This window comes from Lissotriton helveticus, chromosome 6 (assembly GCF_964261635.1).
Source record: "Lissotriton helveticus chromosome 6, aLisHel1.1, whole genome shotgun sequence".
Classification (NCBI taxonomy): domain Eukaryota; kingdom Metazoa; phylum Chordata; class Amphibia; order Caudata; family Salamandridae; genus Lissotriton; species Lissotriton helveticus.
This window is the reverse complement of record NC_136067.1, coordinates 778,043,835-778,065,960: the sequence shown is the minus strand read 5'-3', so window position 1 is coordinate 778,065,960 and position 22,126 is coordinate 778,043,835. Positions and strand designations below refer to the sequence as shown.

Below are 22,126 nucleotides of genomic sequence, written 5' to 3'. Positions count from 1 at the left end.
GCCTCAGATGAATACATCTCCTCGAGGAGGTCCATCATGAATTCATGGGGTAAGTCGTGAGGGGGTGACACCATGAGTTACCTGCACTGGGTGACACCAACCCTAGTGACGCCACTGTTGCCACACACATCTTACAGTTTCAACTTCTACAGTCCGTCATGTCTAAATGCTTCTTCTGGACACCACTGTTTTGTATTCCATGTACTGTTGTCATTCCAATGTAAAGCCCGCTGATACCCCCGGGTGGAGCCAGTGCTATATAAAACCTTTTAAATAAATAGAGCATAAGTAAGATTTCCTTACCCTCCCCATCCACAGAACTGCTGAACCTTGTGCTGTATCTCCCCAAGCTTGGGCTGCGTTGTAATTTGGCTCACGCGTTTGACCGTCACACCTTCCAGGAACACTGCACCCTGAGGGTAAACATGCGGAATTAGTTAGACTCCTTTTAGTGACACTTGTTTACTTTATTTACACCAAAATACGGAATGCCACGTTGCTCTGATGTGACGGTAATTGTCTCACATGTATGGGCACTCTTTTGAATTTCATTTACAGGACAGGCAAAAAGATTACTTACCAGTAACCACTCCCTCTTCACTGTCATCACCCTACCTTGTTTAACGCACTTCCAGAAATACAACAGTGCAAGGTAAATGAGTAATGCTTTTTTTTATCTTAAAGGTTTTTTAAACGGCGTAAGTAATCAAGATGCTTGTAAAAAAAATCCCGATACTGTTGGTAGTGCTTTGGGGCTCCGAGTGGGGCAAATGTAGTCAGTGTAATATTGGCTGATACATATTTCAGGGAACAGACACCAATGAGACTTTTTTTAAACAAAGTAAATAACTCCCTACTTGTGTCTCCCCTTATTTTATTGCATCACAATTGTGTTCGGATTTTCTTCATCCCATGCTGTAAAATATTTCGGCCTGGTCCATTTCCATTCACCCGTTCACCAATAAAGCATGGCCTTTGCCAAGGCACATATGCTGCTGGAAGATATTACGAATCTTTACTGGTTCGCTAATTAAACATATCTCGTTAAGAATGTTTGCTTGTTCACTAATTAAACATAGATAAAGCACGTAAAATCATTTTGAGTAAAAACGCACGTCAATTCACAGAAAACGTATTGCACTAGTTCAGAAGGCAAAACAGACATAATGGAAACAGCATTATAGCCAGATTGAGAGGTTAAAGGGCAACATTATTTTTAATGGTCATGGAGAAACCCAACAAGAAGTGTGATATAATGAAACGGTAAAGTGTACACTACTATATACACCGGCAAGGGGACAATAATCTCCCATTGAAATCCTGCAAATATTTTCTTAACAAATGTGTACCCTGATGCCAAAATGCACCCGTAGTACGATCAAAATGTCACTACTCACTGGTCCTAAATTACTGAAGTCCCTACCTGCAGATCACCAACTGCTGCTGGACCAACACTGACAGTACAGACAGTACAGGACTCTGCTCGCTGGCCAGGCTCAAAAGCTGAGGTCAGTGGCAACCAGGTACGAAATACATTTCCTTCTCAATTGTAGTGATGATACTGGTTTAGGCGAGTTGAGAGGTCAGGACTATTGGGCCTGTTGCACGCAGCACAAGGGCGGCCAACTACTTGTGCCGGAAGAATGACTGGATAGTGGCTGACATCAGCATGGCAGAGCAATCACTGCCATTTTCATACCTGTGCTCTGCCTGACGAACCTGAAGGGCCATTTGATGAAAGCACCAATTACTAGTTATTTCCCTCCTATGGGATACCCCAGGAATTCCATGCGGGTCTCCAGCACAATGGTCAATTCTAAGATTACCATCCCCGTGGTGTGACACACCTCCCTGAAAAATGGAATTGGCACGTCCGTTTTTTGGGGGATACTTGCACACACCGGCAAAGCACCAATTACTAGTTATTTCCCTCCTGTGGGATACCCCAGGAATTCCATGCGGGTCTCCAGACAATGGTCAATTCTAAGATTACCATCCCCGTGGGGTGACACACCTCCCTGAAAAATGGAAATTGGCAAGTCCGTTTTTTGAGGGATACTTGCACACACCGGAAAAAGTAGTAATGCTAGGGGTTATCATTGTGTCTTCTGGTGCACTTGACAATGGATATGTCTCCTCCCCAGAGCTCAGAAAAGGTTAGGTAGGAAGTGCGGGTGGGTGGATAGGGACAGAGGACATGGCAATATTGCCATCTGGTTACCCCTGGTTATCACTGCCTGACACTTGTTATTGGCGGCAGGGTGTTAGATGGGTGTACCTTGACAGTGAGAAGCTACATTCTCTCTTCACCATGGTCTAAATGAAGGTTACAGGGTACAATTGTGCAAGGAGAAGGTGCCAATGCATTTGTATAAGTACACTTTTTTCTTAACATGGAAAATATTTTCCCCCATGGAGAAACACATTCCACTAATTTTGGGGGTGTTCCATTCCAATCAGTGAAAAGTGTAGATCACTAACCATTTCTAGAGTGGGAATGGACTTGAAAACAGTTTTTGAATATCCACAAACTCTTTTGTTTCAAAACTTTCTTATAAATTCCCCAGCATAGAAACCCCCATCTCTGCACCTGGAGTATGAGTTACCCATGAATGCTTAGTATTACACCACTGTGAGGCAATTCCATGCATGAGTAAATGGATTTATGAGTCAAATTCACAATTTGTAAATACCTTGCATATGTAAACGAAGTGATTTATGCGTGCAACCTAAGCTTGGTCAAAAATTGGTTTGTGAATTGGGTTGACTGTTTATCCTTGTGCCTCTGTCTCTCTCTCAATGGCAGAGAGAAAAAATGCAAGCATGATGGCCTTGGAATTTATATTTGTCTAAATGGACTTTTTAGAAGGTTATACCTGCTGGAATTCCCCCAAAACTAAATTCTGGCCTATGTGTTATGCACTGGCGGGAAAAACAAGGCCCTGAAAAGTTAAAACAGAATCTCGAAACAACCAGTGCAAAGTAACATTACTGAAAACTCCACCATTGCACGTTTGTGAGCCTGCCCTGTGCACAAGACCCTCACACATGTTGGGTTCTGCTTTTACAGGAGAAGTGTGGAAAGACAGACTAGTAGTACAATTGTTACTGTCTATTGAATTTCTCTATTTTTTTTTACTTCCACTTCCAAGTGAAAATGCACAAGAACACTATTTGGAGAAACAAACGTTAAACCTCCTAGTATTATAGGTAACCACAAATGCTCAGTGGTACAAACAATCCCCATTTTTAAATACAGAATTTGGGACACATTTAAAACAAGCATTTTCAATGCAATAGATCTCGCCGAGACATGCTGTTTTCAGGATACAGGCATCAAGCTCCACCAATTTTCAACCCTTCTTTTTAATTGGCTCCTGTAACTTGTCTTTGTAAATGGTGGCTTTTCATTGGTCAATAGGCTTAGTAGTACCTCCTCAGTACCGCCTTTTCTCTTGTTGTAACCTCCCATGAGGACTGCCCCTGTTACATGTTTAAACTCTACATTTTTTTTTATTACAGCCTGTGAGCCCTATTTTAGTATTTACTTCATCCTAGCTGCTGTTGCAGGCAGGGCAAGCCCTCCGGCTTCTGCAACCCAGCCTGCGGTTCAACTGCACGGCAACACTGCACACGACCCATCATCTTTAACAATGGCGGCCGCACCTTTCTATTCTTGTGCGCGGCTCGCCAAACACTATTTAATTTTTTTTTAAGTAGCGCAGCATGCCCTTAATCTTAAACAAGGGTGGCTCGCCCCTCTATTTTGTCATTATTCATTTTTTAGCAGTGCAGCATGCCTTCTAATCAGCAACAGGCGGCTGTGCAATGCTTTTCTTCTGGGCGGATTTGGATTTAAAGCATGATTTGGAGACGCAGTCTCAATCGACTGATGATAGCCTTTTGTCACGAGTTTCCCCTCCCCCTAATTTCATCAATTTTGTTACAATCACGGCACCCGCACTTAGGCTTTAAACGTCTTAAGCTAAAGCACGGGTGCCACAATCGATTACAAAGTAAATAAATAGAAAAAAAATGCATCCGCACACCTTTTTTTCCTATTTCTTTAATTTTGTTACAATCCCAGCACCCGCACTTTAGCTTAAGATGTTTAAAGCTAAACTGCGGGTGCCATGATAGTAATACAAGTGAGTTATTAGAGAAAAAAAGCCTGTGGTTGACCTTTCTTTTTCATGTATTTACTTTTGTAGCAATGGCGGCACCCAAGCTTTAGCTTTAAACATCTTCAGCTAAAGCATGGGTGCCACAATGGCTTCCAAAGTCAATAAATAGGGGAAATAAATGCGGCTGCACGCCTTTTTTTCAATTTCTTTACTTTTGTTACAATCACAGCATTAGAGCTTTAGCTTTAAAGTGCAGGTGCCGGATTGTTTCAAAAGTAAACAAATAGAAAAACAGGCATTTACAATAAAATAGATCTTGCTTTACTAAAGATTTGAGCTATTGGTGTTGCAATATTATTAGCAAAGTCAATAGCTCAAACTTTCAGTAATGCAAGACCTATTGCATTGCAAATGCTTGTTTAGAGATACAGCTAGTGATGTTGTAAATGACAATGTCTTTTACCCATGCGTTTTGGTTTGGAGAGTAATGGATGTATGTGGTGTGGAGTGGAATTATGTGATTTGGATTGGAATTGTTAGTTGTGAAATTGTGTGTGGTGTGGTGTGGAGTGGATTTGTGTAGTGGAATTATGTGGCAGGGTGTGCAATGGAAAAGGAACATGGGAATCACAGACACACTGGGAGACACAGACACTAAGAGCTCCTAAACTAAAGAGAGAGACAATACAAAGAAAGGGGAGATAGATCGACAAACTTTGGGCAAACGACAGGGCGAGAGACCACCTGGAAGCGAAAATGAATGGAAAACAAAGGGGTCACCAGACACGCGGAGATAGTGAGACATTGAACATTTGTCAGAGAGAGAAAGAACAATGGCGCGGGGAGAGGGGTGGATAGATCTGGGCAGCGGTCGAAGGAAATTATAAAAAATATGGGAACTGTGATGCTGCATGCTATGGGGCAGGGTCAGTGAGCTTGGGGGCGGGGTCAAAGGTGTGGCTAAAAAAAGTGTTTCCCCTTCAGGTAGCGAAAATAACTTGCAGCCTAAATGAGAACTAAATAAAAAAAAGTTGTTAATCAGTACATTATGAAACCTCTAATAATGAATGCACTGCAGAGGTCTGTGTGCAACCATAGAGTAACATAATTAAATCTTGGTTGCAGCAGAGGAGAATAGTGACTTGTATAATGTTAGCGCTATGAGGTCCAAGCCTGTGTCCGAAAGCATTGTGAATATGCAAGTCATTTTTTAATACTTGCATTACACACAGTATAAGATAGGCTGCATTAAAATGCACACACAGTTTTAAGATAAAATGGTACTTCCAAAATATAGATTTTAGTAATCCCCAGACTAGAAGTATTGCAATTTACAGTAATTTTATATAACTGTCCCTTAAAAACACACACTTTGCAACTATGTAGCCTTGGACCGTGTCATGTATGTGCATGTAACTTGTATGATCGAGGTAACTGTTAGCGGCGATACTGCGTGTCTCTCAGACCTCTTTCAAGTGCTCGTCGTCCTTCCCCCTCCCTCCACTACCTGCCATGGGGGGCAATCTGAGGTATATCCCAGTGCGCCACAAGCTCTAGCTCCGCCTCTGATTAGATTTTTCCTCATGAATTGATCCATGGTAGAAACTCTATGAACATTCATAATAACACACAGCTTAGTTGATAGCTGAGGGCATCTCATGCTTTCGGAAAACCGATAAACATTATCCATCTCTGCAACAAAAAGCGTGCCAGATTTAATGGTATGTTATGTGTTAGATTGGCCTTGTAGGAAACTAGGATTTTTGTTGAGGGGTGTGAACCTTTGTCAAGCAACAACCACAATCACTGTCAGGGTGAACCACAAAAGTCACTAAATTAACCTATGCTTAAACCTCTGGTACCCTAGCACAATAGAAGTCAGGCTTAACTTAGAGGCAGTGTGTTAAGTATTTATGCAGTAACACACAAAAGCGACTGGAATGGTTAAAGAGAGAAGAAGAATATGGATCCTAGCCTAAGAAGAAAGCTCTTTCCTTGTACCTCTTGTGTATCCAAAGATAATGGAGTACACACCTCACTCACTTTATCGTGACATGCTTCATCATCAGTACCTATCCACACCCTGGGCAGACTCAACCAAAGTTTGGATGGGAGTTCTTAAATTAAATCTGACTGGACAAGCAGGTATCCAGAAGAGAAAATAAAGAATTAAAAATAACTACAGGCATATGCAAAGAATTCCTTTATTCATAGGATACCTGGGGTATGGATAAAAATATCTTCGGGTTTTTATATTGAATGCAATTGTTCAATTCAACCTCCTGTATAAATGTCAACATGTTTTGGCCCATGCTAGGAGCCTGTTCAGGTCTGAGGCTTCGTCAGAGCCATTAGATGTATCCCTGCCTTACTATGCATGCATAGCCTGCACATAAGCGAGGCCTAAGGCCCTCAACTGTCTACATCGTCTGTCCTTGAGGCTTACCCTTATTCTGGGTCTCTCAAGGGTCATGCGAATCTGGAGAGAGGTGTCTTCCTAATTTTACACTTTCGTCAAGGATCGAGCAGCGTGGGTATATCTAATGTTACTGCTGAGCTTTTAAGCAACACACAAACACTAACAAAGTGTAAAATACAACACAAGAAAAATCCCACACAAATTTTGAAACACTGTCAAATGTAATAAATATTTGAGCACCAAAACAAATTAAATACAATTAGTAGAACCAAAGTTATGAATTTCAATTGTTTTTAGTGAAAAATAGTGCCTAAAAGGACAAATCACCTACTGCGGGCATCTAGTTGCGCAAGGCAGCCCCCAGTATCTGAGGAGGAGGCATCGTCATCAGAGAGCCACTGGATTAAGTTTCGGTGAAAATTTCTATGTTAGGAATTCGTTGCTTTTTTGGAAGTTGAAAATCTCCAGTGGGACAAAGCTGCACATTATAGCCGACGCAGGCTTTAGGAGGCCAAATAACCTTTCAAAGAGGAGCCGCAGAACATGATTTATTGCTGTGGAGAAGAACTGGGTGGGAGCTACCGCGAAGTCAGAGCAACCAGTGGTGTACCTTGGACAGACTGGCGATCAGGTAGATCCCAGTCATCTGTCGGTTCTCAGAACCCTTTTCAGTGGAAAATCCCAAGTTTTGGTTTTTCGGTGTCTGTGTAACTTTAGCAAACTTACGAGGGCTCAGGCCTGGATGGGCATGACTTAGAGGGCAGGACTCACTTCAGACAGTGTACAGGTGTGGGTTTGAGGTTGTTGAAGATTGTTGTGTCCTTGTAGCTCCGCACAGAAGGCCAGCCAAACAAGACCTTGGAGCTAATCTGGAAGTCATAGGATCAAGCTGCAATTCAGGCCTCAAAAAGCAGGGCAGTCCTCTGAGATACAAAGCAGCCTTTAGGCACCAGGCCAGCCCTCTCAAGTAAAACGCATTCCTTCTGGGAGTCCTCTGCAGGCCCAGGAGTAAACTGACGAGTTGGTCTGAGGGTACAATATTTATATCTCATGCCACCCTTTGAAATAGGAGAAACTGCTAGGCTCTCCCCCATCTGGTTCTCCAAACTTCCTTACTTCTCTTGCCCAGGCTCCAAGTGGTCTAGGAGTGTGCTGGAGGTAGCCCCATTGAAATGCAAGTGGAGCAGGGAACAGCTCCACCCTCCCATCCTGGCTGGATGGCCCATCCTGCCAAGAGCTAGTCCCCCTATGTCTCACTGTCTGGGAGGAATACACAACGGGCAACTGCCAAGTACACCAAGTCTTGTGACACAGGAAACAGACTGCAGGAACTAAAGTGTGCAAGAAAATTGCAACTTTCGAAAAGTGGCATTTTCAGAATTGTGTCTTAAAATCCAACTTTACAATTAAAGAGGATTTTAGATAATAATTCTTTGAGTCCAAACATGACATTTCTACCTGTTCCCAATCAAAAGTTAGCACCTATTAAATGTAATAAGGTAACACAATGTTATCCTAGAGGAGAGGTAGGCTTCACAGTAGTGAAAAAATTTTTTAGGAGTTTTTCACTACCAGAAGATCTAAAAAACGAAAAACTCACATCCCACATTTTAAATACAACGCATCCTGCCCTGTAGGCTGTTTAGGGCCTAATATAGGGGGAGGCATATGTATCAAAAAAGGGGGGTTTAGGCCCGCGAAACGGTTTATTTTGCCAGGTTGAATAGGCAGTTTTAAAACTGCACACAGGCTGCAGACCTGAAACATGTTTTAAAGGGCTACTTAAGTGGCTGGCACAACAAGTGCTGCAGCCCCTTTAGTAAAATTGTATTTGTAGGCCCTAGGTACGTGTTGTACCACTTTACTAGGGCCTTACAAGTACATTAAATGTGCCAATTGGGTGTAATCCAATTTTAACATGTTTAATGTAGTGAGCACAGGCATTTTAGCACTGGGTAAAGTCCTAGGGCCAACAAAAATTAATTTCAACAAACAGGAGGGGAGGAGGCAGACAGTTTGGGTGAAGACCACACGAAGACTGTCAGGTCTAACAGGCCGTCAGTGTGCAAACTTGCTAATGAAAACATCACCTATTTCTCTTTTTGTGGCATAATTTTGCTGGCATTTTAGGGTGAGAGCCCTCTGAATCATGAACATAAAATGACTATTCGGTAGGGATCTATGCCCCCCTGTGCTATGCTATTCCATAATCCATCTCATTCCTTTTGCTAAATATGACTCTTTTTAAATGTTGTAGCTTGAAATATTATCACTTACTGGTTCCGGGGACACAAGGCTGACATAGATGTTCCTCAGCCACTTTTATTGGGTAAACATAGTATAGTCCATAAAGCTCAAACTCACTCTTGGTCTATATAAATCGATTTCTTTTCAAATTCTGTTTGTAATGTAATGTAATGTATGTATACTTGTAAAGCGCACTGTTACCTCGTTACGTGGTGTCCTGGCGCTGTATACCGCTGGGGAACCCGTCCTGGCTTTCCCTGTGAGAGGGCACCCCAAGGTGAAGCCAGGCATCCCCGGCGTTGCTGGTGCCTTTGTGGAGATTAAGCAAGCTATTGCCCAGAGTTGCAGAGTGGGACCCATGGTTAGCGTAGGCACCTAAGCGAGAATTATCGAGTCCGTGGACATTGACCCAAGACCCTGCCGCGTCGGGAATTGAACCCTGGTCCCGGGCCGACCTCTGCTTCAGGGTCTGCCGCTTCTAACCGGTGAGCCACACTTCTCCACCACCGGTGAGCCACACTTCTCCACCCCACACTTCTCCACTTGTTCACTCTTTAATTGTTTTAATAACCTCATTATCCTAGCCGAGCCAATAAAGAATCACACAAATCAACAGTTGAACCAGTGATGGCTATTGTCATTTTCACACTAACATTTTATATTAGTGATGTAAGACAGCTGGAGGATACCGCAAAATTATTTACTAGCTTCATTATTTGCATACTGCAGTCAAGGATAGCAAAAAAAGGGTCTTGTTCTGCTGGTATACTAGCATTATCATTACATATATTTGGAATAACAAGGATTCTTCATTTTAAATATATGTTAAATCCTGTCAAATATTTAGGCAATGTACTTTTGTCTGAATTTCAAGTCTACATCAGTTTAATGAGAATTGTTTGTTAGATGTTGCACGTTTTTAAAATATATCAAAAGAGTGCAAAATGTAAACCATCACAATCTATCATCTATAAGCATTCATTGAAAAGAAAATCAATTTCAAACATTAATATCTAAAGTGTTAAGACCTTTAAATATTTGATGAATCATATGATAAATATTTTATAAACTTAATTAAACAATGAACAAATAACACAGTAAGCCTTAATTGAAAAAGTAATTTTATGACACATTCATCCTGGTAGGTCTATGTTTTCTGCTTTGGGCAAGATAAAGCAGAGCAGTAGCTGATTTGCTTTCACTCCATTTACATTTGAAGCAGAAAATCAATATTTCAAATCGAAGAATAGCGCATTCTTTTAGTTAGGCAGAGTAATACTAATTATCATTTATGATTACGTTTTATATAGCATACATAACCAAGGTTACTAATTTGATTGATTATTATTGGGTGAACTGCTATGCAGCCCTGCAAAGACTGGAAACTATTACTTACATATCTTGGTAAGCAAACGCTCAACCTCCTCAACCACCTTATAGAGAAAAGGACTCAAGAATACGGTTACAGTTTAGACCAAGTTTAATTAAGACAGGAAAAAATCCTAGCTCGTCCCGGTATGTCTTTGAAGCATTTGGTCACAGTGAAGCTTATAAAAATTAGAACTTCCTGACAAAATAAAGCAGGTAACAAACTTACTTTGTGTGAAGAATCGCTGAACCATTCTTAAAATCCAATACAAATATACAGCAATAGTTTCCTTCCACAAGTATATACTTCAGGTATGCATCAACAGTTAACAGCAAAAATCGCAAAGCCATTTGGATTTTAATACTGATTGGCTGTGCTCCTTCAAAACCTTGGATATGGACTAATTTATTGTGCAAAACAGTGTACAGTAAAATTGTGAAACTGATTTGACACACTAACCGAAAGCATGATGTGGATATTTTGAACAGAAACCCTATGTGTAAATGTCATGTCTGTGCCACTGTTAGAACAAACATATTTAGCATTACTTTGGTAAGGCATGCTGGACTGCCCTTCCTCTTTTGATAGGCCTGTGTGGCTTTTCCTCTGCGAACTCAAAATTCATAAAAGCCCGCAGGAGGTACATGAATTTAACCGATGCGATACATCAAAGTTGGGAAGAAGGTACATGAATTTAACCGATGTGATACATCAAAGGTGGGTTTTGATGTTGAAGAGTCACCTAAAAAGGGCACCCATCTTGGTGAGGATTGCTACTGTCCCTTCACCCCAGGCAGTGAGAGACTCACAGTGGTGGCAGCTTAATCTATTATCGGTGGATAGGCCCTATTACATGTATCTCTGAGGTGGGATGGCTTACTGTCTCCCATTTTCCATGTAAAGTCTGTGTTGACTGTCATACCTGGAGTTCTTTTGAACGCATGAAGGTATAGAGAGATAAAGGAGAGAGGAAAGGGGAGACAGAGTTTTTTCTTTGTGTGTACATGTATGGAAAATGGGACTCCACGTTTTTATGTTACTTACGAGTAACTAGGTTGTCAATGTGCATTGTTTCTAATGGAATCGCAAGACCACATCTTCTCTTACACTCTCAGAATCCATTTGTTTGTTGATTGGGTGATGTATACCACTAGAGCCTATTGATGTAACCACAGTTTCCCTGCCAAACCAGAAAACTGCTATACCACCATTTCTTTTGGAGATCTGCAACTCTTTTAAAAAGGCCTTTTGTCTGCAGTGATTCATACCCTAGTCATTCCGAACTATTATCAGGAGGGGCAGCATAATGCCAAAGTATGAAGTGATCATACCAGGATCACGCCCCCCCCCCATGATAGGAGAGAGACAGTCAGGACTAACATAGTGATGACTACATAATAGGTGATGCTTGACCATGAGTTCGATAAATACTGGCCCCAGCAGCCACTATATGTATCAATATGTATAACCCGCAGCCAAAAAGGACCTGTGAATCAGCAGAAGTGAGAGCCAAGGAGTAGGACTAATGTGCCACTATTCTCCCTCCAGAGCTTGCCTAAATCTAGGAAGTATCCGTGCAGCCACCTTGCTGGAGCTGTGATAGAAGGAAGACTATTTTGCTTGCAAAATTGGTGGAGTGCCATTCCAGGATGAACTACTTGCTTAGCATGCCATTACACGCAACTACTTGAAGGACCAGCCTCGAATTACAGAGCCTGCCCTAGAGGCTAGAGGCTGCCCTAGCTAACTGCAGAGAGGATGCAACAGTGAGTATCACGACATCTGGGTCAAAGGAGAGGCTACAACAGCTTCATACATCAAGCGGGGTCCACCATCTCCATCCCCTACCCTCGGCTGCCTGTACCTCTCCTGAAATCCTGTGAATTGAGGAATTCCAGCTTTAGTCCATGACCATTGGCAGAAAGGTCATCTGATTCTGGAACCATTGGAATCATTATCTTAGCACCTTTAGTGTGGGAAATATGGTCACTAGTACAGGGACTACCGGACTACTTGATACCTGCAGTCCCAGTCATGTGCCTTTCAACAACCATTACTAGAAGATTTCAAGAAGCAGGACAACCATCTCTATTAACACTTGAGGCACATAAAGGGAAAACTTGCAAAGATTACTCTCACCATCAAGTAATCGAATGGCTACTGGATCTAGATTTCACTGTTTGAGCCTCGTGACTCTGAGCACCAGTAACTGGGCCTCGAGTCACACCTCCCTTTCCTTGGCACTGATGGGAGACTCCAAAGTCACCTTACATTTCAGTAAGGTAAGGATCTTCAGTTCTTTTGGTGGTAGGTCACTGGGAATCTAAGTACATATTTGTGGTTTGGTAGCGGGTGCACCCCCCGAGTACATTTTAGACTATCATCAAAACCAGGCCATTGCAAACTAAAACTGCAGGACAACTAGATTTGGTTTTGACGTAACTCTAAGAAGGCTTTACAAAAACAGAGATTCGTTTGGACAAAGTATACCACGAGGTTCTAGGCCAAATCTTACAATTCACCCACAGGTCAAGGACTAGAAAGGCCAATGCTAAACAAATGTAAACCACCTATGTGTGTTGTTCCTTTTTCATCTTCTTCTTCTGACATTGATGTTTCAGAGTCTAAGCGTTCTGTTCATCCTTTGTCTGAACGAAGGAGTAGTAGACGGAATATTGGTATACCCATGAGATTTCGTGATTGAAATTCTTTTATATTTACATACTTATATTGTTTGTATTTAATTGACTACTATATTTATGTAATATTTTACTTTGTTATTTGTTTTGCATTTATTTATTGTAAAGAAGGGAGATATTGTGGTAATCTCATGTTCACCACATTCCAGCATTACATCACTGGAATGTAGAATGTCCTATGTTGGTTCATAGTTGAGAGACTCCTTGTAAGTCAGTTACTTTGGGACTGCTGAGGCTGTGGCTAATAAATACACAACGTGAGTATTTCTGTCTGCTGACTTTTATTGTATAATACTTCACTACAATTTGGCGACGCAGATGGGATTGACTTTTAAATGTTATTTCAAAAGTAAACATATCCCACTGTGCGCGTCAAGTGAAGCGCGAGGCTGTAATTGATTGTAAAAGCCTGCTGTGTGTGTGCGTTAAGTCAAGCGCGAGGTTCTATCTTACTCTGATGGACTGAAGGCAAACAAAGCCTGCTGCGCTTGTATTGAGTGAAGCGCAAAGGAATAATTCAAGTTGACGGAAAACTATTCTTTTGATCAAGTGCGAAGCAGTAACTTACTTTCAGTGGGGGCCACACGTTTTTTGTCAAGCACGCTGTGTGATATTCTCAGTTCTCACGTGCATTACTTGTTTTGAACAAAAAGAGTGATAATCTAAAAGAAGAAGGACTACAGGTAGTGGTTTCTTTTCTACAAAACATTTTAGGAACAACTAGAACGCTGATTGTTATACTGGAGGCAAGATCACAGGAAGTTATTTTTCCTTTTGTCTAAATGCCAATCCAATTGATTAGAGAACTTAAGGAATAAATACAGTGTTAACTCCTACAAAATCAATAGGAGGAATTTCAAAGTACAAACTAAGTATTTAAAAAAAAAGAGAGAAATATTTCTCAAGGAAAATTTACATATCTTCTTTGCACATCCGTGATTGCACACGCAGTCCAAAGTAACAGCACACTGATTTGCATATCTTCTTTGCACATCCGTGATGTGCACACACAGCCCAAAGTAACGGCACACCAAAGAAGATTTAACTACACGCAGTTCGAAATAACAACCCATTGTTGAATAATATGCATATCCGTGATGTGCACACGTGAACAGAAGTAATAATTCAATAGCAACTCTATATATATATATATATATATATAACGCTCCAAATCCTTTCAAGCTCTCCAGAAAGAACAAAACAGCACTCGAAGATGGAGGTTTCAACACGCTCAGATTTTATTCAGCGGAGGGGTGCACACAGACGCGTTTCGGCGGTCTGCCTTCGTCAGTGTGTGATGCACTGTGTTTACTCCCGACATTGTTTTAAACATTTTTTTGTGTTGTTCACTCCCACATTCAATAAGGCATAAACATCAACAAGGGGACTCACACCATGCATGGAATAGCGGCGGCCATATTACAATGTTTGTTTTTTGTACCGCTGATTAACAACAAACAAAACAAAATAGCATAGTAGCATAAATGTTCAAGCCCACAGATGTATATATATATATATTCTCTTGTGTTGACTAATCTTTACTTTTATGATACATTCAAACTGTTGTTGGCTCCATCAACAATTGTTAGATTATTATTAAGAAATGTTAATATAGGAAGTGTCATGGCCACTATGCAGAATGTTAATGCTCCTCCTCCATTTCTTCTAACTCCTGGAGATCCTCCTGTACCTTGGAGGAATTGGTACAGAGCTTTTACAAAGTATTTAGGAGCCATCGGTGGAAACAGGTATCAACCAGAACGTAAAAGGTTTTCATTAGAACACAATTTAGGCTTCGAAGGTCAATCTATTTATGAACATCTACCACCCTGTCCCATTTCCCATGATCAAGAAGATTTGGATGAATATGAATTGGCTGTAAAAAAAATTAGAGAAACAGTTTGATGTAGAACCGAGTTTGATTGTTAACAGACATACGTTTTTTAATAAAGAACAGTTGCAGGATGAATCTATAAGATACTTATGTTGCTAATTTACGTATGTTAGCTGCAGAATGTGAATTTTAAAACTTCACAGATCAACTTATAAGTGATCAGATAGTAGTACGTTGCTGGTATAAGAAAGTACAAGAAAAACTTCTCATTATGAGAAATCCAAATCTATCAGAAACAATTGACATAGTTAAAGGTGTTGAAGTGTCACGTAAAGCGTTAAAAGAACTTACTCATAAAGACACTAGTGGTGTGTCTCTTGTAAATGAAAAGACGATCTCTAGACAAAACAAAAGTTTTAAACAATATCCCAAAAAGAAAGAGTATAAAGGTGGGTTTTCCTCACAGAAAAACATTTGTTTTAGGTGCGGGTTTTCCAATCATGGACCAAATGGTCAGTCTTGCCCTGCAAAAAATGTAAAATATAAGTTGTGTAGCAAGATTGGGAATTTTGCAAAAGTTTGTCAGTCACCTAAAGACAACATCAATTCTGTTCCAGATGGGGGATCTGTGTGACAGTCAGATGAAGAACAAAGTTGTGTAAGAGGAATGAGAGATATAATTGTTGTTGTACAAGATGATGAATCTGACTGTGTAGATCCTTACGAAGACATTGAAGTAGATGGGAAACATTTAAGACTCCTTATTGATTCTGGGGCAAGAATGACAATGGTGACCGATGAATTGTTTGTTGAAATCTGGGGAAGACGAGAGTTATTTCTGTGAGAAGTTGGCCTGGTATATGATGTGCCCTATTCTAGTGAGCACCTTGCACCAGTCCAAACAACCCTTATGGTGATGGTAGTAAAGTCAACCTTGTAGACCAGCTATCCTACTAGTAGCATGGACAAAGCAGTCTTAGGCTAAACTCAAGAGGGCATGTGAAGCCAGCTGTTTTACCATATGCAATCCCCTTAATAGCAAGTAAAAGGACAACACACAGGTTGTATATCAAAATATATATGTATTTATTTCTAACACAATCCGCTGAACTCTTTATGAGGTCAGAGGCACCAGCACATAACAAGATACTTAATTAAAATACAATAAGTTGCACAAAATACAGTAATGTCCTAGGGGCACTTCGAACCATATACTAAAATAGTGGTATAAGAACCATGTCACGAACAAAGGAAAGGCCTAGGGCCAGGAGAATCGCTGGGGCTACACTGTCCTACCAAAGGATAGGGAGCAGAAGGCCCACGGGATGCGCGTGCAGTGTCTTTACACGCACGCAAGTTACCATAGAGTTAGAATGGGAACGAAAGAATTGGAAACTAGTTCTTTTAGGACACTTCCGGATGGACTAGGAAAAAGCTACTTGAAACTAGGACACTAGGATAGTCAATACCCACAGGAGTACCGAAATACTCGCGTACCTCACCCACAGGAAGCGGGTGCATAGGTGTCAAAATGTGTCGGGTTTCGTCGCTGATTCCTATGGAGCCTTGGAGAAAGATGCTGCAGGCGACCTGGAGAGAAGTGTCCGGTTGGATCAAAGGGCGGATCGAGGATGAAGAGTACCTGAAAGCAGAGGGGACAGAGTCTGGGTCACTAGCCAGTGACCGGGATGGAACCAGGAAGGAACCAGGCGATGTCGGGATGCGATCAGGTGATGTCATGAAGCTTGTCTCTGCAGCCACGTGGACCAGGAGGTGTCGACGACGACCAGGAGCTGGGCACGGACTGTCCCATGAAGGATCTCGCTGTCGGCGGTGTCGGCTTCAGGATTGGAGTCAACAAGCCTTGGCAAAGGCAACCCACGGAGAAAAGAAAGATGGCTTCTTAATCAGACCAGCAAGGTCTGATGGGCTGCTCCTTTTCAGGGGAGTAAGGGCCAGTCTGGAGCAACCATACCAGCGGTGTAAATCAAAGGTTTCGTCGTCACAGAGGCCACTAGCCAACGGGCAAGTGACCAGACAGACGCTTCGAGCAGGAAAATGCAGAAGGGCCCCACACAGAACTCGTGAAGTGTGGAGGGCTGATCTTCGGTGCAGTTGGTGCTCGGGGCTGGGGCTTATCAATCCCCAATGCACAACTTCAAGGGTGGCTCAGAAGTTGCACGGAAAGCAATTCACTGGCTTTCCAAGATGGCCGGTCCCACATCTCTCGTCGCCGCCACGGGTCTCAGCTCTGCTGTGACTGTGGATCGGGCTGTTGTAAGTCTGGAAGTCCGGGTCTTGTCAGGCTCTGTGCTCGGGCTCCGGCGGGAGCGTCGACAAAGCAAACCGTTGATCGCTTGATGGTGCCTGCTTGCAAAGGGTGGTCACTCCTTGACCACAAGGGAGATTCTTCAGTCTTCTATGTCGAGTAGAATGTCGAAGGTCCAGAGTTTCGTTTCAAGTTTCAGTCAGGATAAATCTAAAGTCTTGGGACTCAGCTCCTACCTATATACCAAATTTAGGGGCTGGATTACCTGCTAGGTCCCTCCTATGGGTGGAACCCAGGAAGGGGGTGGTTACACCCCTTTCCCTTTGTCCAGTTTCGCGCCAGAGCTGGGGCTGGAGTGCCCCAGCACCGGTTTGAACTGGACTATGCATGGGACACCTTGTGTGCCCTGGCAGTGTCTCATTTAATTCAGCCCTCCCTGCCCCAATACACTATAGCCTGTCTGGGGTGGTGCTAGCACCTCCCAAGACAGGAAACCTATTGTCCAAGCCTCCCTCACTGGAAGGACTCCCAGCAGCAGGAGGTCAGACTTGTGTCTGTGGCAGCAGCATCCATTTTGTGATGCCAAGGCTCTGGTTAACTTTAACCGGGATTAGTTGGAAAAACATGTCTTTTCCTTCTAGAAGGGTGGAATGCTACCCCCGTCCCCAGAACGGACGAGGGGGTAGTATTCCAAAGCGTATGACACCTTACACGATATGTTTTGATAAAGCCAAACCAAAGTTAGCATTTAACTGCGAGGTTCATAATGCACTTAAGAGTATATGGTATGGCAATATCCTAGAACAGCTTTAAGGACATGGTTCCGAAAGGTGCAGATAGGCTCAGCTCATGCTAGAGCACCATCTCACATAAAACCAAGCACTCTGCCTTCAGGATTGTTAAGGCCTCCCATAGGAGTGACTTATAGGTGTATATGTGTCTAGATATAAGGTTAGATATAGGAATACTATATCTAAGCAAGGGGTGATTACACAACCTTGCCCCAGATGAGTGATCAGCCAGTTGTGTCAGTTTGGATGGCCAGCCAGGGGTGGCAAAATATATGCTGCAGCCCCTGGTAGGCTTTGGGTGCACCTATGCCCTGGGAACCTATGGTACTCTGTAGAGGGACTCATAAGAGTGACCCAAATCCCAATTGGTGATGTACCTAAAGTACATGGTGTGAGTTTAGAGAGAGAACAGCAGGGTTGTGGGTCTAATTAGCAGGCCCACAGCCACATTAAGTCGAAAACCAGTGAAGCAAAAAGCAAAAAGTGGGGTGACCATAGGAAAGCAGACCCTACTCTCCTACAATTTCCTTCAGACAGAATCCAGTAACGTATGATGGTAGGAAAATTTAATTGTCTGGGTTTTTGGAATGCGAACTCAGGTTTAAAATTTGCACCATTTTTGGAAAAGTATACGTTGTTAAGAAAGGACTAGATGTACTTGGATGGTATCACCAAGGTCTTTTTGGGATGACTCTCAGACCTGGCAGAGACGTTCAAGTTTCTTTAGCAACTGAGTGTGAGGAAAACAAAGAGTCATTTGAAATGGTTGAATACAATACGAAATTGATTTAAACTTTTCCTGTGATATTTGATGACAGGTTGGGTAAAATTAGAGGCTTCAAGCACAAAATTGAAGTACGAGATTATGTCACACCTGTGAAACATAACTTGAGGAATGTGCTTTTAGTGTGCGTGAAGACTTAGCAAAGATTCTTAAAAAAATGTGTGGGATGAAGGTGTTATAGAACCCATTGAGTCACCTTTATGGTTAAGGCCATTGGTTATCGCTAGGAAGAAGAACGGCCAACTGAGAGTGTGTTTGGACTTAAGAAGTCTTAACAAAGTTATCTGGATTGATACCCACCCTCTACCAAGAATAGATGACATTATAAGTACATTCTCGGGTGCTAAGTTTTTTTCAAAGATTGACTTAGCATCTGCTTATCATCAGGTTGTACTTGAGGAGTCGTCAGAACACTTAACTGCTTTTGTTTCTCCTATGGGTACCTATCAATTCAAAAGAATGCCTTTCGGCCTTGCATCCGCAGCCATTTTTCAACATGTGTTAGAGAATGTTTTATAAGGGATTGAAGGTGTGGTAACGTTCCAAGATGATATTTCAATAGCAGGGGAAAATCCGTCAATTCATGATAAACACATGCGTGCAGTCTTGGAGAGGTTACAAAAATTCGGAATTGTTGCAAATCGTGGGAAGTGTGAATTTGCAAAAAATACTATTGAGTATCTGGGCCATGTAATTTCTGAGAAGGGAGTTGCACCTAGAACAGGATTAGTTGATGCAATAGTCAAAGCTCCGACCCCCAAGAGTAAGGAGAATGCGGCCTTATTTTTAGGGCTTTGTGATTTTTACTCTAAATTCATTCACAATTTCTCTGCTAAAACTGTTGGGTTAAGAGAATTGTTGAAGAAAGAGAAACATTTTGCATGGGAGAAAAACTGACAAGAAGAATTCGAGTCTCTAAAAAATTAAATTATCTCAGCAGGTGTTCTTGCACCTTTTGATCCTACACAACAATGTATTATCACAGTAGATGCAAGTAATGATGGTATGGGTGCCACTATTGCACAGATGAAGGGGCAAATTGAAGTGACCATTAGTTTTGCTTCTAGGTCTTTGAGGTCTAATGAAAAAGTTTTTTCTGTTATCGAAAAAGAACTTTTGGGCTGTTGTTGGGCAGTCAAAAGAGTTAAATGTTTTGTTTGGGGAAGAAATTCGTTCTCAAGACTGACCACAAACCGTTAGTCTGTATTTTGAGTGGTTGTACCATTAAAGATCACACGCCAAGAATAGCAAGGTTAAGTTCTAAACTTTTACAATATAATTTTGTTGTTGAATACATCCCAGGCGGTAAGAACGTAAGCGCAGATTACTTATCTCGTTAACCTTTAGGTTTTATTGAGTATCCAGAAAATAATTATGAAATTGATGAAGAGTGCTTAATCGCTTGTGTTGATGTTTGCCACGACACTACATTTACAGAACAAGAGTGGATGTCAGAATCTTTAAAGGATGTTGAGTTGGATAGTGTAAGAAAGTATGTAATGAATAGCTGGCCAAAAGCAAAAGTTTTAACCAAGGATTTACAACCTTACTGTAAAGTTTCTGATGAATTGTCAATTGAACAAATTGGAATGTTGGTACGGGGAGACAAATTTATTCCACCGGTCTCTTTGAGAGATAGGATCATTGTGTATGGTCATAAAGGACACTTAGGCCAGACCATAACCAAAAGAAAAATTAGAGACAATTATTGGTGGCCTGGGATGGATGCTGCTATTATTGCTAGTGTGCGGGCATGTGTTATTTGTGCCACTAATGATAAAGGTCTCAAAACCGAAGCTGTTCCCCTTCAAACTGTCAAATTACCTGATTTTGTGTGGTCCAAACTTGCCATAGACTTCATTGGTCCATTTGGTGTTCTTCCACTAAAGTTCAAATTCGCTATTGTGGTCGTTGACTACTATAGTAAATGGTGGGAAATAAAATTTGTCGAAGAGGCAAACACAGCTAGTGTTATCAAGTTTTTAAAAATCTTGTTTTTGAAAGAAAGTTTTCCAAAAGAAATCATCTCAGACAATGGTGTCCAATTTATTTCAAAAGAAATTAAAAGTTTTCTCGACTCAAACGCAATTAAACATAAATGTGTTACTATCTATCATCCTCAAGCAAACGGTCTAGTAGAAACAATGAACCATACATTGGAAGAGTGTATACAGTGGGCAATTCAAAACAAGATAGACGTGTCTATAGCTGTTGAAGAAATTCTGTGGTCGCATAGGTCATGTCCTAATGTTGTTTCTGGTCTCTCGCCATTTGAAATTCTACGAGGACGTCCTCCTGCTTCTAGGTTGTGTCCTGCATGGTTACGAGATTGTCAGAACAAGAATGATCATATGTTAAATGTGGAAAGGTTGTGAGACCTAATGTGAAAAAATGTCAGGCTAAAATGAAGAATCACTATGACACTTCGCATAGAGTAAAGTCTATCGAAATAGACTTGTGTGTGGGAGGTTGGGTTTGGGTCAAAGATCCCAATCATGTCCTTCAGGGGATGTCAAAATGTAAACCTCCTGTCAGAATTGAAGTTCTGACCAGGAATGCAGTGAGAACCAGCAGGAATGAATGGTGGAATAAAGGAAGGGTTGTGAAGGTGCATTCTCATGATGTTCCTCCTTGTGATCTTTCTTTTCCATCTAATTCGTCTTTGCGTCCTCGTGTTGTTCCTTTTTCATCTTCTTCTTCTGACATTGATGTTTCAGAGTCTAAGCGTTCTGTTCGTCCTTTGTCTGAACGAAGGAGTAGTAGACGAATACTGTTATACCCTTGAGATTTCGTGATTGAAATTCTTTTATATTTACATACTTATATTGTTTGAATTTAATTGACTACTGTATTTATATAATGTTTTACTTTGTTATTTGTTTTGCATTTATTTATTGTAAAGAAGGGAGATATTTTGGTAATCTCATTTTCACTACATTCCAGCATTACATCACTGGAATGTAGAATGTCCTATGTGGGTTCATAGTTGAGAGATTCCTTGTAAGTCAGTTACTTTGGGACTGCTGACGCTGTGGCTAATAAATACACGATGTGAAGTATTTCTGTATGCTGACTTTTATTACATAATACTTCACTACACTATGCTTGGGAGTTACAAAATGTTTTTGGATTCCTGCTCTAGACAGAAGGTAAAAGACTACTACTTGTCAATGACTATCTCAGATTTCAGTGCTGAACATTTTACTTACCTGTTACATTCTTTCCTTTAAAAAAAAAAAAGAAATGTCGGGTATTGAAATTATTATATTTTTTTGTTTGCATGAACTGTTACTGAGTATCAAGCCCTATAGCACTGCATGGAGTTAGCTGTGACTGCTCAGTGGAAATACATTGTAGAAGTCAAGTGCTAAAAATGTATATGAGGTCATCCAGTTAAAATGCAACAGAAGTGAGGCCCCAGGAAACCGGTGGTAAATGGCGTTAATACACTCAATGCCCTGTAATCTCGGACTGTTGTGGTACCCCAAGAAAAAGCCTCACAGCTGTGAACCAGGGTGAGACATCATCTACCTCCTCACTGGCTTGGATCAAGATCAGATAGATGTTCCACAGGTGCACACTGTAAACAT

The 22,126-nt window shown here is 41.4% G+C and overlaps 1 protein-coding gene across 3 annotated transcripts in view; it reads right to left on the bottom strand.

The window, feature by feature from the left end:
- RNGTT (RNA guanylyltransferase and 5'-phosphatase) overlaps window positions 1-22,126 on the bottom strand; it is a 1,800,355-nt gene that overhangs the window by 1,326,597 nt on the left and 451,632 nt on the right. For all 3 annotated transcript variants that reach the window (XM_078648288.1, XM_078648286.1, XM_078648287.1), the window contains one exon: window positions 304-413. In XM_078648288.1, coding sequence (XP_078504414.1) covers window positions 304-413 — 110 coding nt within the window. The remainder of the gene's footprint in view (window positions 1-303; window positions 414-22,126) is intronic.